The following is a 13,348-nucleotide window of genomic DNA, read 5'->3' on the forward strand; positions in this document are numbered from 1 at the left end:
TCAGGTCTAATTAAACTTATTTAATACACTCATCTCAAAGGTATCATCTATGCCCTCAGGTTGCCGATGTCCTCCACGTTTTAGATCACGGTATCACCTATGTTTTTGTCTTAGTTGTTGATATCTCCTCCGACTCGATCTCATATCCTGACATTATCCATGTCTCAGTCTAGGTTGTTGACATCCACCATGTTTTGGATCCCAATATCACCTATGTTTGGCCTTAGTCACCAACATCCCCTCCAACTCAGTATTCTATCTTGACATCATCTAGGACTCGACCTAGATCACCGACATCCTTCGTGTCTCGGATTTCAATATCATTTATGTCTCGGTCTCAGTCGCCACTCGCCAATATTCCCTCCTGGCTTAGCTCCTGATCTCAATGTTCCCACGTCTCAATCTTCACTCAATCGCTGGCATCATCCCAGTTTAGGCCTCACCGACATCATCTACTCTTAAGACCACTCAACATCAACATTATTTCTTCATCCGTCTTTGGATCGAATCTCCTCTATGCGGGGCCTAGATAAGATAGTTTTTCCTAAAAAAAAAAAGATAGATAATGATTGTAAATATTCTATGACACATGTCATAGGATGAATGCATCAGAGATGTCAAATCTGATTTCCTAAATGTGCTCCTTCAAATACATGATATTTAATGAATGGAGAGCCAAAGAAGCAACTAATGGCAATCGTATTTATCCCCTCACCGACACATACAAGGATGATGGAGGAGCATGCTATCTTTGTAGCATGAAAATGCTCTTATGAGCCTATGACAACTATATAAGCACTCATGAAGACTTTTTCCCCATTCTAGGACTCCACCAAGTTATATACTTCTTCTCCGTCTTCTTCATTCATCATACTATCTCACGCAAACTCTAACTTAAACCCTAAACTTGGAGTGGCCTATCGGGATCCATCCCTAACGTCATTCTAACCCTCTTTTGGAGTGTAGCTTGGGTTCATTCATCCTCTTTACTTATGATCTCCGAAGAACTCACGCGTCAGCTTGTTCATTGATTGATTACTTGATCATCTATGGTATTTGACTGAAATTAGAGATGTAAATGAACTGAAAGTTTTTGAATAAATTTAGTGTTCGGTTTGATAAATTTTTTTTTATGTTTATTCAATATATACAAGATCAATTAAATGAACAACCTTGAATAACTCTTTTAACTAAAAGAATAAATTTGAATACATATATCTTGAACTATGTTCGTGAATAAAATTCTTATCAACTCGCTAAATTAATAAAGAAATGTTCAAAATGAGAAAAAAAAAATTTATTATCAAACTCAATAACTAATTCTATAAGTTTAAAATGTAAAAATTTGAAGCAATCAAATAAACTTGAATTGAGAGTTGAATTAACATTTAAATAAACTAAGCTAATTTGAACAATCATTTTAACGACTTTATTTATTTTAGGTTTCGCTTAGCTTGAATTAATTATCTTATCAAGTAAGACTGAATATTATAAAATTTGGCTCAGCTTTTACGCCCTAATCGGAACAAACCGCTTGAAAATCAAGTGTCTTGCAAGATTAGCAATTTTATGTGTTATGCACCATTAGCTAGCTATTAATCATTCAATTCTGTATTTATTTGAACGCATGCGGCAGGAAGTATTATATAATTCTTAAAGCACATGTATATATCACAATTCCTCCATGCATATAAAGCGTGATGCGACTGGATTTAGTTTTAAGCGATGAATCGATAGTGCAAGGAAAAAGCTAGCTAGAAGTGGTGCTGAGGATCTGGCCCTCCTGGCACTGCTCTCTTGCCGAACCCTCGAGGTTCGTAAAATTCGGAGCTCTGTTTATGTGGGCGTGAGCGTGACTGTGACTGTAGTATTAGCTTTTGCTCTGACTTCCAAACTCGTGGGCTACTTCCTGCAGCTCCTGCAGCAGCACCTGTGATCGCCACTGCCATGAATGCTGCTGCAGTAAATACGAGTATGAGCAAGGAGGGCACCACCACCGCTCTCATCATAATTCAGTAAGGCCTGGGAACTAGGTAGGTTTGTATTTATAGAGTAGTAGAGAGATCATATATGTAGCTAGCTAGTCGCGCATCGTTTGTATTCTCAGAGAATCCCTTCATTCAACTAATGTATATTTAATGTGTCAAGAGTTAACATATAATAATTGGTCGAATGGGGTCGATGCACTCGATCTCCAGATAGTGATACATTCTGTTGATTAAGAATTTAAGGACAACCTCGATCGTTTATGAACTAATTTAAGGTGCATTCGGATCTACAGTGCTCAGGTGGATGCGCATTCAATTTTATTTTTTCACAGACAGGATTATATTACGAGGAAGAGGCCAAATTAAAAAGTAGAGAGATTGGTTTCTTAGGTATCGTGTGTATACTTTTTTGTCTCTAGGTGTATTTAATCATTAAATTGACCAATTTTACTGGTTTAGTTTGCCTGAAGTGGAAAACGTAGTTGTGTTCATTTTAAGATTAAGATTAGTTTATCAAAGTGCTTTGTAATGCAAGTTGGAGGTATGTGTGGAATGAGGGCCTGAGCTAGTTAGTTATCGAATATTGTTTAATTAAAAGGAGGGATCTTCTAAATCTTATACACGTCGAATTACACGAGAGTCGAATGAGCTGCTTCAGTTTCGTTTTAGCTATGTTTTTCGTTGCCGGAGTCCACAGTAAGTTTGGCAAATTGTGAATTAAGTGGCCACACAATTCTGAAAATATCATCCATGATTGAAACCGATACAGTCTCTTTCACCTTTAGTGCCCTCCTGATTAAGTTGCCAGGCATGTGTCGTATCCAGTGTCCATCCCGGCAGGCAAGCATCTGTTTCAACAGTGAGCAGAGCAAAAAGTGAGTGAACCTCCTTTTAGACGCATCATTCTCCTTGGCAAAGTGACTGATTGATCCACCTCCAATAATTATAATAATAATAATAATAATAATAATAATTATTATTATTATTATTATTATTAATTTAGATGTTTAAATTTGGTCGAGTTAAGTTTGAAGGTAGACGGGCCTGTCAGTCAAGCAGAACTCGGGACGGTGCCGACCCAATTCTCTCGATTAATCGTGTGAACATCCAACATGCCGGTTTTTAATTTGCCCTTTACTTTTGTTCAATTTTCAATTAATGTTTTAATAAATAAAAAAACTAAGGGATTAAGTCAACATTCTTGACGATTCTGCGTTTATGTTGAATGATAAATTTCTGAAGAGATCCCAATTCCCACTAGATTTACAGACGGCGATTCGATTATATATCCTCTTTCCGCCCTGAATCTATCTATCTCCGACCGCCGCCATGTCCGATTCGATGCCGCCGCCAATCCAGTGGAGGAGGCCGCCCGACCAGGACCGCAACAACTCCTACAACATGAGCACCGGCATCCTCGCCACCGGCTTCATCTCTCTGGCGCTCGTCCTGGCCGTCCTCGTCTTCCTCCACATCTACGTGCGCCACGTCCTCCGCCGCCAGATTCCCCGTGGCGGCGGCAGCCGCCGCCGCCTCACCGCCGTCGACCTGTTCCGCTTCCACGCAGTCATCGCCGGCATCGACCAGCACCCGGACGCCGCGGGGCTCGATCCCGCTGCCATCGCCGCCCTCCCGTCCTTCCCCTACCGGAAGACGCCCCCCGGGGAGGAGGTGGAGGAGGAGGCCGCGGGCGGCGGAGCAGAGTGCGCGGTGTGCCTCAGCGCGGTGGAGGAAGGGGAGATGGTGCGGCGGCTTCCGGCGTGCAAGCACGTGTTCCACGTGGGCTGCGTCGACATGTGGCTGGCATCGCACGTTACCTGCCCGGTTTGCCGCGCGACGGTGGAGCCGATTACGGCCAACGCCGAGGTGGTGGAAGTCGGAGAACCTTCGCTGTCGGCGGCCGCGGCGGGGCCGTCGGGAGCGAAGGAGGGCGGGTCGGCGTCGTCGCGGTTTGCTTTGAGCGCGTCGCTGAAGAGGATGGTGAGCCGGAGCCGGTCGTCGTCGAGCCGGCGGTCGCCGGAAGAATCAACAGAAGATTTGCCGTCTAATCTGGACAGATTGTGATTCAACCGTAACAGTGTTCAATAAAATTTCGCCAAATAATTATTTTGTATATTATGATTAAATTTTCCCCTCATTTGCTGCTGCTCAATTGCTGTGCACGACACGTTAGGTAAATAATTAATGGGTGGTTTTTTATGCGGATATAATTCATAAAATTATTTTGGATTCAATAATTCTTAATTTCATATTTAGTTTTAATGGGACAATGACAAAATTAATGGATTGGAGAATCAAAAAGGACAACTCGATCGTCATCATCAAATATTGTCAAATCTAACTTTATTTTAGTAGCTTTAGGTTGCTATCCAATGTCAACGAGTTACAGCTTTTTTTTTAAAAAAAAAAAAAATAGAGTGTGTTATATATTTTCTTAGAAAAAATAATCGTATAAAATAATTTTTTAAAAGTAAGCTCCTTGATTTTTACAAATATAACGAAGATTAAGGCTGTAAGTGACAGTAGTAAATTATAGAGACATAGCGCAGGGACAGATTAATGGGCCCACGAATAGAATTTCGGCCCGTATTCAAGGCCTAGTCATTCGTTAGGTTAAAGGCCCGGAGTTTGGGCTCTCAGCATGGCTCCGTGTTAGAGGTGTTCGATATGGGATGTGCCAATTAAGAAGATTGTCGGGCTCAAGTCGAACCGTGTATAACATAGTCTTGACTTAAGTCTAACATGAGCTGAAGCAAAATTGAACCATGCCATGAACGTGAGGTTTGCCACGGCGGACGCCGGGTCAAGCCCGGTGCCACGTTGGCATTTAACCGCCGGCCATCGGCAAATAAATGGGTGTCGCCCAATCTACTAATTCCAGCGACGGAAGCCAATTTAATTGCATCGGCCGAATCAAGAAGGCCATGCATCAAGATTAAATAAAAGCAGACAAAAGAGATATTAATCGGAGGAAAAATTAAATAAATAAATAAATAAAAGCAAAAGGAAGATATATAATGAATAAAGGAAAGGAAAGGAAAGGAAAGGAAATGAAAGGAAAGGAGACAAATTGGGGCGGTACATGTGATCGACAAAGCGAGGAGGAGTGTGGGCACAGCACGCGAACAAACACTGCACATGCACACCCCCATCATTTTAATCTCCCTTCCCAACTTGCGAATTCTATTCTTTTTTATTTTATTATTTTATTTTATTGTATTTTATTGCATTGAAAGCGAGTATTATTTGAAACAGCTCATCCCCACCCTCCTCCTCATCGATCAATCTGTTCATCGCGTCAATCGTAAATTTGATTAAAATTCTTAGGAAAATTAATTAATTAATTATCAATAATAATATGAAAATGAAAGGGAGATTTATGTGGATATATATGATGAGGCAATGCAACAAATTGGGTCACATCAGCGGCACGTGGTGGCAGATTCCTGCCTGCGTCGCGCTTAAATTTTAACTGTCGCTCACCGGCCACCGTCGATCCCCTCTCCTCAGACTCCCTCCACTTCCTCACAGCTGTTGCTAGCTGTCTCCCTCATCAATTCCTCCTCCCTCAGCATTGCTTCAAATACAAAAACCTAATCGACGAGTTAAGTGTCTGTTGTCAATTATCCTCCGCCGCCGCCGCCGCCGCCGCCGCTTCTGAAACAGCATGTACGTGCGGAGATCCGCCGCGCAGCTCCCGCCGAAATCGCCAACCGCGGCCGCCGCGCCCAATTACTTGCCTCGCCACGACGTCCCTTCTTCGGCCGCAATGCTGGCGGCTGCGCAGCAGCCTCCCGCCTGGGTCGTCGACGAGTTCCTCGACTTCTCCGCGGCGCGGCGCGGCCACCGCCGCCGCTCCGCCAGCGACGACTCCGTCGCCTTCCTCGTCGACGAGGCTGGAGGATTCGACGACCGCCTCGTCGACGAGGACCAGCTGATGTCCATGTTCTCCGACGAGCTGGTCCCGGCGCCGCAAACGTCTTCCAGCACTGCGCCGTCGGACCACAACAGCGTCAACGAGGAGAAGACGGCGGCGCCGGCGGCGGGGACCGAGGAGGCGCAGAGCCTCTGCAAAACGGAGAGCGAGACCGCCGGATCTGAGCACCCGGCCGTGGACCCCAAGAGAGTAAAGAGGTACCAGAATTCCGATTGATCTTAATTAATTCGCAATCGATCGATCGACGAAATTCATGAGTTCACGTACGATGGGGTCAATGGATCAGGATTTTAGCAAACAGGCAGTCGGCGCAGAGGTCGCGAGTGCGCAAGCTTCAGTACATTTCCGAGCTGGAGCGCAGCGTGACGTCGTTACAAGCACGTATAATTTGCAAATCTGTACAATTCATTAAGATTCGACGGCGAATCTAATTGTAAAATCTCGCAGAGTGAAGTTTCGGCGCTGTCTCCTCGGGTGGCGTTCCTCGATCACCAGCGCTCCATTCTGACAATGGGCAACAGCCATCTCAAGCAGCGGATTGCGGCGCTGGCGCAGGACAGAATTTTCAAGGACGGTCAGTAACTCCTAATCGTATTAAATTAAGCTTAATGTAGGTGTTTTTTTATATTTATATGTATACGCTGGCTGCAGCGCATCAGGAAGCGTTGAAGAAGGAGATTGAGCGACTAAGGCAAGTGTACGAGGAGCAAAATCTGGATAAAAATCATAAAAGAACAGCAGCTTCCGAACCTGTCGTCGCCGTCGCTGCTCCAGAGAAAGAATTGCTCTGCTGACAGAAGAATATAATGCAGAAGTGCATGCCGAGGGAAGCGATGTATTAATTGTGAACTGCAGTTGGTTTAGTTTCTTCTCTGTTTTGTTTCAAGCGAGTAATGTAGGCATTGATTGTTTAATTGTGCATTTGTTTGCTTAACTGTATTTATTTCCATTGTGTTGGGGGGAAATTTGTACCGTGTGCTGCCTCAGCAGAGTAGTAATTAAGAGTTTCTTTGGGGAATAATTTGTAATTTGTATGATGAGAACTTCTAACGAGAGGTGTCACTGGATTTGTGTCTAGCGACGTCGATTCATTCTAAACCAGAGTCAAAAACAATAATTTGCTTTCTTGAAAACTCTGCTTCGTCTTTCATTTTCCTACCTTTCTACTCGAGTATGCAATGTATATGTTTTTTTTTCCATTCTGTTTTCATTACTGGTCCCGTCTGAAAATGAAAAACAGAAAAAGATGACTCTGCAGTTAATTTGATAGAGACTCCCTAATTGAAAATAAAATTTCGCATGCCTTTATTTGGGGATGTAAATCTTTTTTTATAGTATTATTATAGTATTTACGCATGTATTTTAAAGTATATGTATATTTTGTAAAGCCCCTTAGAAAAATATATGTCAAAAAATATTTCTAACATTTTTCCTTGAAGAAGCATATAAATCATTGATGTGATAGGTTGAAAGTTTTTAAAATATGATTTACCTACTTGATATGTTATGTTATCAATAACACAAATCTTAAAAGGGTACGATTAAATATATAGGGGGTCTCACTATAGGCCTATCAAACACCGCTCTGCAGGGGCGTCTCAGCTCGATCGTACTAAATAGAGTTGTTTTCCTTCACTCAACTATTTGGTTGTTGGAGCCTTTTGTCCGATTGAACACGTCGTCTACTCGACGGGGACGTTAGGTCGAAGAATTTATGACTGTTCAAACTTAACTCCAGTTACACATTTTTAAAAGATGGTCATTCGAACGGTCGATCAACCTCAACTTCACCCAATCAATGGATTTGAACTTTTTATTATCTTAATTTTAATCTCCACGATAATCACTCTTTCCTACTTTAACTCAATTTTAATGACCCTCTTCATCACCGTATTAATTATAATCATGAAATAATTTGCTTTATCTAACTCTTGCCCTTTTTTTTACAAGTCATGCTCAACTAATTTCTTATTAGTTTATTTATTTATTTATTTATCAAAGTCACATCAACCACATTTTTTAATTAAATTACCACTAGTTTCCAAGTCTATCAAAAAACAAAATTCAACTTTAATAGCTAATCAACTGACACATAAAAGACTTTTTTTAAGTTACCTCCAATTTTACATAAATTTTTAATTTTAAACGAATAAACTTATGCCGATACAAACATAGTAAGGATGATAAAAAAACATATCTTTAAATTAATAAATAAATCAGATGATCTTATTCAAAATCTGAATGAGATGAAGATCGATTAAGATAACATCAATATTGATAGATAGATGATTTGGACACACTCAATATATGTGCATCAAAAAAGACGGATCCTAAATGGAGCTTAAGAATAGTGGTGATGAAACCGGTGGTACTAAGCTCTGCACACACTCAGAAAATCACACAGACCGTTAGAGACAAGAAACCAGGGAAAAAGTCTTCGGCGCAGGCGCTCCGACGCTCAAGTCATATACCTTTTCCTCATAAGAACCGTGTACGAAGAAAAAAAATCGTAGAAGACGAGTGCGAATATGCACGTACCTGGCTAAGGGAGAGGACCCCCCCCCCCCCCTTTTTCTATGAGAATGCGTACCTCTAGAGCTTAACCGCTGTCAGAGAATGTCGTGTGTTGAAACTTGTCAGATGATGGAGGATACGTGGTGCCCTCTCATTGGTTGAAAGAAGGTTACATTTACGAATGATAAGAGATCATTGGAACATTTCTTGATGTATGACAATTATTCTCTGACAGGAGGTTATGATTCCCTGACATCATTGTCGCATAGAGCTTTCTATTTCGCCCGAGTTTGGCTACGGTCTGCTCGGGATGTACACCCTGACTCGAGTCTAAACGAGGGAGACGAGCTGTGGTGAGAGTCCCACCTTTCATGCTTGGATTACCGACCGACCAAGAGTTGTCTTACTTAAAGTGCCAAGCCTGGCTATACGGTCAGAGTTGAGGAAACCAGACTAGTCGGGGTAGGTCAAACATTACTCCAAGCTACAAATTGTGTCTCATATCTGGGACGACCCTGATCTGTCAATATCTGACCGGGAATTATGCGGCTGACGACGTCATGCGACCTAACTCCTTCTTTCCTCTTCTATCTGCTAACTGTCACATGCTCTTGACTTCTGACTAACCTTGACTGTCATATCCCCTTGATTTCTATCTGTCATGTTCTTTTAAATTCTGATTGTCATATTCTTTTGAATTCTGATTGTTTGACATCATCAGACCCTACATTTATGTACAGTATCGTTAAGTAACGACATGATGTCGAGATGCTCAATAAGCAGGCTAACAAGTTTTAAATTTTGCAAAATAATTAAATGAGTTTTTAATTAGTAAAACAATTTATAAATATATATATATATATCTTACAAGTTGACATACAAATAAATTTATGTGCAATAATATCGCGTGAACTTAAAAGTATGACCCTTCAAACTTAACCATCTCAGATTGAAAGAAATTAAACACCTAATTTGCCTTAAAAAAATATATTTCAAGTCAATTTTGTGTTTAATATTTACGTAGAACACAAATTAAAGTCACTGTTTAGCCATTAATTAATCAGTCCCTTAACTTAATTCAAAATTCAATCATCACGTGGGCGATCATCCTCATCGATGATACCAAAGCAATAAACACCGATGCCGTCGCTTGCCTCACATTCGTTACTTCCCGTATGATAAAGGAATTGCGAGACTAATTCGTATGATTTATTAATTTAAAAAACGTAGTCATTGTTCAAGATTCGTAATGCCCTTCGTTTAAGAAATGATTAAATTAAATTTACGTTACCATGAACCGAGAGGCAAATTAAACTTGTTAAACGTCTATTTAATTTTAATAAAATGTCCAAAATCTTAATCAGAAAAATCATATCGAAAACAATGTTTAACTGTTCATTGACGGGCGGTCTATCCTATCCGGATGGTAAAAAATAAATACGTTCGCCTTTAATGTCCCTGTCAACTCATCCCAAAATTAACACGGACGACGATTGATGGCGGTCTATCCTGCCCGATTGGGCCGTTGTCTGTCATGCAACAAAACTTGTTTACGTTGCATTTAAACTTTTACTGTTGGTGCAATTCAATGAAACCAACAGCTAGCTGGTTCGGTGAAGCTTCACTGCGACACATCAGTTTCGATATGATCGGTTGGTTTTGGTGGAAGTGGAATTGTTGGAGTTGTTCGCGATTACACGTGAAGAATCGTTGGGGCTTCATTAATTTAATTTACAGCAACTCTATTAATTATAAGAACCAACATCTGTAATTCTGTATTATATATACTTGCTGATGCCTTTTTTATAAGCTTCGGCATTGAAATCTCGATCGGCAATTAATAAGCAACCAAACACACATTAATTAGAGTTTTAATAAAACACCACGCGACCATGCACATGATCACCGACCACTAGTCAGCTCGATCAATTAATCTTGTATAATTTTAATGTTGTGATTTAAATTTTAGCAGTTTTGGTTAATACATATCTAAAGTTGATAATAATTCGAGTATCTATTATTCATATTTGTAGATTGGTGTTTTAAATATAATCAAATAGAGATTTAATAAGATGGTCATATAAATTAAAGATGCTATAAAAGCGTTTGCATTTCCGTATATATTCTGTCTTTCTGTAGTAAATGAACATCAAGTGCGGCAATTGCACAATCCCTAAATGCCATTTATTATTAAAAGTGTCGTTGGCATGACATGAGATGCTAGCTAAAGAGCAACCAGAGAATACGTCGAAAATGGAGGTGTGGCTCCAAAGGGTCAGTGGAGACGATAGTTCATCCATTGGTCAGGAAGTTAGCAAATAGAAAGAAAATGATCTAGCCTATTCGAGTCTGTGCACCTTTTATACATTCAGGTCCCCTTTTATACCGTCTTCCCGAAGGGAGATATGAATTCTACATTCAGGTCGAGAGGTTGGTATTGGTGTAATCAATCTCGGATCAAGGTTAACTAAGTTAACTAAGTTTGAGAAATAAGTTAAGTAGGTAAATATTAACTAGATACCTGACGATGTTGAAAGTCCAATGAGAAATTAACAAGGGAATTCCAAATGAGTTAAGGAGGATCAGATATTTGACAATCGAAAGTGCAATGGGAAATTGGTAAGAAAAAAGTCCAAGTAAATCATGAAGGACTAGATATTTGGTAATCGGAATTCCAATAGAAAGTTGGTAAGAAAAAAATCGAAATAGATCAAGAAGGACCGGACACTTAGTGATTGAAAGTTCAACGGGAAGTTGGTAAGAGGAAAATCCAAGTGAGTCAAAGAGAACCGAATATTTGGTGGTCAAAATTCTAACAGGAAGGTTAGAAAGAGGAAAGTCTAAGTGGGTCAAGAAGGATCAAACACTTGGTGAAGAAACTCTAACAGGTCAAAATTGGTCAGATGCTAAAAAACGAAAAATCCCAACAAGTCATTAAAGGCTAATGCAATCAATTGAGACAAATCAATTGGCCTAATCTTCTCGAGAGAACATAAGGGCTCAGAATCAATTGAGTCAATCGATTGATCGAGCGAAAAGTAGTCATTTTCAGGTTTGAGCAGTTGGATTTGATGTGGCACTTGATTGGTTAGTAAGGTCAATCAATTGCTAAGCGGAAATCAACTCTAAAAGCATCCATATAAAGGGGATTTCGAGGAGGATTTTTGTCGTCGATTTTTGAAGATTTTGAAGCCAAGTGCTATTGCATTTCCAAGTTAACAAGAGGTATGTTCGAGCAACAAGAGATCAAACAAGTAAAGTTTTGATTGTAAAATTATTTTCGATTGTGTTTGATTTTTACTTTTTTTGTTTCTTGGTGTGTTCTTATAAGAATGAGTTTGTAGAGGCTTCTCCACCTTGAGAAAATTTTCGAAAAAAAAAGAGTTCACAGTGAAAGAAGATCGTTAGTGTGTACCCTTGGATTAGTTACTTTGGAGGTGGATACCAAAGTAAACCAAGGTGTTGCACATGTTGAGTCGAGTTTGAAGCAAGGTTTCTTTGCGCATTCAACGACGAATATAAAGCAATGACGGAAAGTGATCGAAGCTATGATAGATATCATACTTGTGTGCCCAATCATATGCCATGATATCATATCATACATTCATATTTTTCATAAAAAATGATACATGTCATGTCATCCATGCATCATTAAGTTATGATAGATTTTAGTTTGAAAGTTATGCATTTGATTTATGTCATTCATTTACATTCATAATTTTTAATTCTTCTTAATTAAGGATAATGATGTTAGCTGACATCGTAGGTAGGATGATCAAATTTAAAATCCTTAGTTAAAGATGCAAGATCCCATAGTTTTAGGGAAATACCAATTTTATATCTCACAAAGAGTATAGGATGACTTGTGTGTGTATTGAGATACATTAGATATAAGTGAGATATTATGATAATAAGTAAACCTCAAGATGTTGATTAAATAAATCTATTTTAGTTACGTTCATCAAAATAAATGCATTTTTACGTTAGCCAATCATGAGGAAAGCTAATATACAAGTCATATGCATTTAGTCTATAAATCATAATTTGAAATTAATTTTGAAAAATTTCAAAAGTATTTTGGAAAATCTTGGTGAAGTCTATTTATTGATAGAAATCAACATTGATTAGTTCGGTACAAAGTTATAATAAAATATTAAAGTTTTCAATTATTTCTAATTTTATATCATTTTCTTTAAAAATAAAATATATTTTTATAGAAAACTATTTTTCTACGATAGTATGTGACATAAGTAATGCCTACATGAAATTTCATAATTTTTTTAAATCATAGAATTATTTATGAATTTCTAAAATTCGATCTGAATTAGAGTTTGAAATTCATATACTCTAATATGCTAAGATATGTAGAGAGCTAGAGGGGTGGGTGAATAGTTTCGCTTGCTTCTTTGAAGATGATTTGCATCGAAAAACTTGAAGCAATGATAACACCTTGATTTTACTTGGTATCCACCTCATTGAGGTGACCAATCCAAGGATCCATTTCTCACTCTCACAGATGCACTATGAAAACTTCCATCCCAAAGGTAGAAGCCTCGTACAAGGTCAAACATGAGAATACAACAAGAAATCAAGAACACAAACACCAAATACAATCAAGAACGACTGTTAGGGTTTACAATGAGGAACTTTGCATTACTTGCTCTTTTCTTACTTTGGATTACCTCTTAATGGATGGAAATGCAACAATTCTTTGCTCCAAAACTTCTAATAATCGGCCGAAACAAGTGTTCCTCAAATTTTCGTAAAAACCCCTTTTCTAGGATAACTTTGATGCCTCCTAATCGATTGGCTTATCCCTAATCGATTGGCACATCAGCTTGACCATTCAAAACCTATTGAATGACTCTTTTTCGCTCATCTAATTGATTGATGAGTCGCACCCATCAAT

At 39.3% G+C, this 13,348-nt stretch overlaps 2 protein-coding genes across 2 annotated transcripts; both read left to right on the forward strand.

Moving 5' to 3' along the window:
* Nucleotides 1–3,043: 3,043 nt before the first annotated feature.
* Nucleotides 3,044–4,140, forward strand: LOC122027397 (RING-H2 finger protein ATL40-like). Its single transcript, XM_042586348.1, has one exon. The coding sequence runs from the start codon at nt 3,318–3,320 to the stop codon at nt 4,050–4,052; it is 735 nt and encodes a 244-aa protein (XP_042442282.1). The 5' UTR covers nt 3,044–3,317; the 3' UTR covers nt 4,053–4,140.
* Nucleotides 4,141–5,413: 1,273 nt separating this feature from the next.
* On the forward strand, nt 5,414–7,005 carry LOC122027486 (basic leucine zipper 61-like). Its single transcript, XM_042586471.1, has 4 exons — nt 5,414–6,122; nt 6,212–6,302; nt 6,373–6,499; nt 6,577–7,005. Exons 1-4 carry the CDS (start codon nt 5,656–5,658, stop codon nt 6,717–6,719), a joined length of 828 nt encoding a protein of 275 aa, XP_042442405.1. The 5' UTR covers nt 5,414–5,655; the 3' UTR covers nt 6,720–7,005.
* The last annotated feature ends 6,343 nt before the right edge of the window (nt 7,006–13,348 follow it).

Source organism: Zingiber officinale, chromosome 10A (genome assembly GCF_018446385.1).
Source record: "Zingiber officinale cultivar Zhangliang chromosome 10A, Zo_v1.1, whole genome shotgun sequence".
NCBI lineage: Eukaryota > Viridiplantae > Streptophyta > Magnoliopsida > Zingiberales > Zingiberaceae > Zingiber > Zingiber officinale.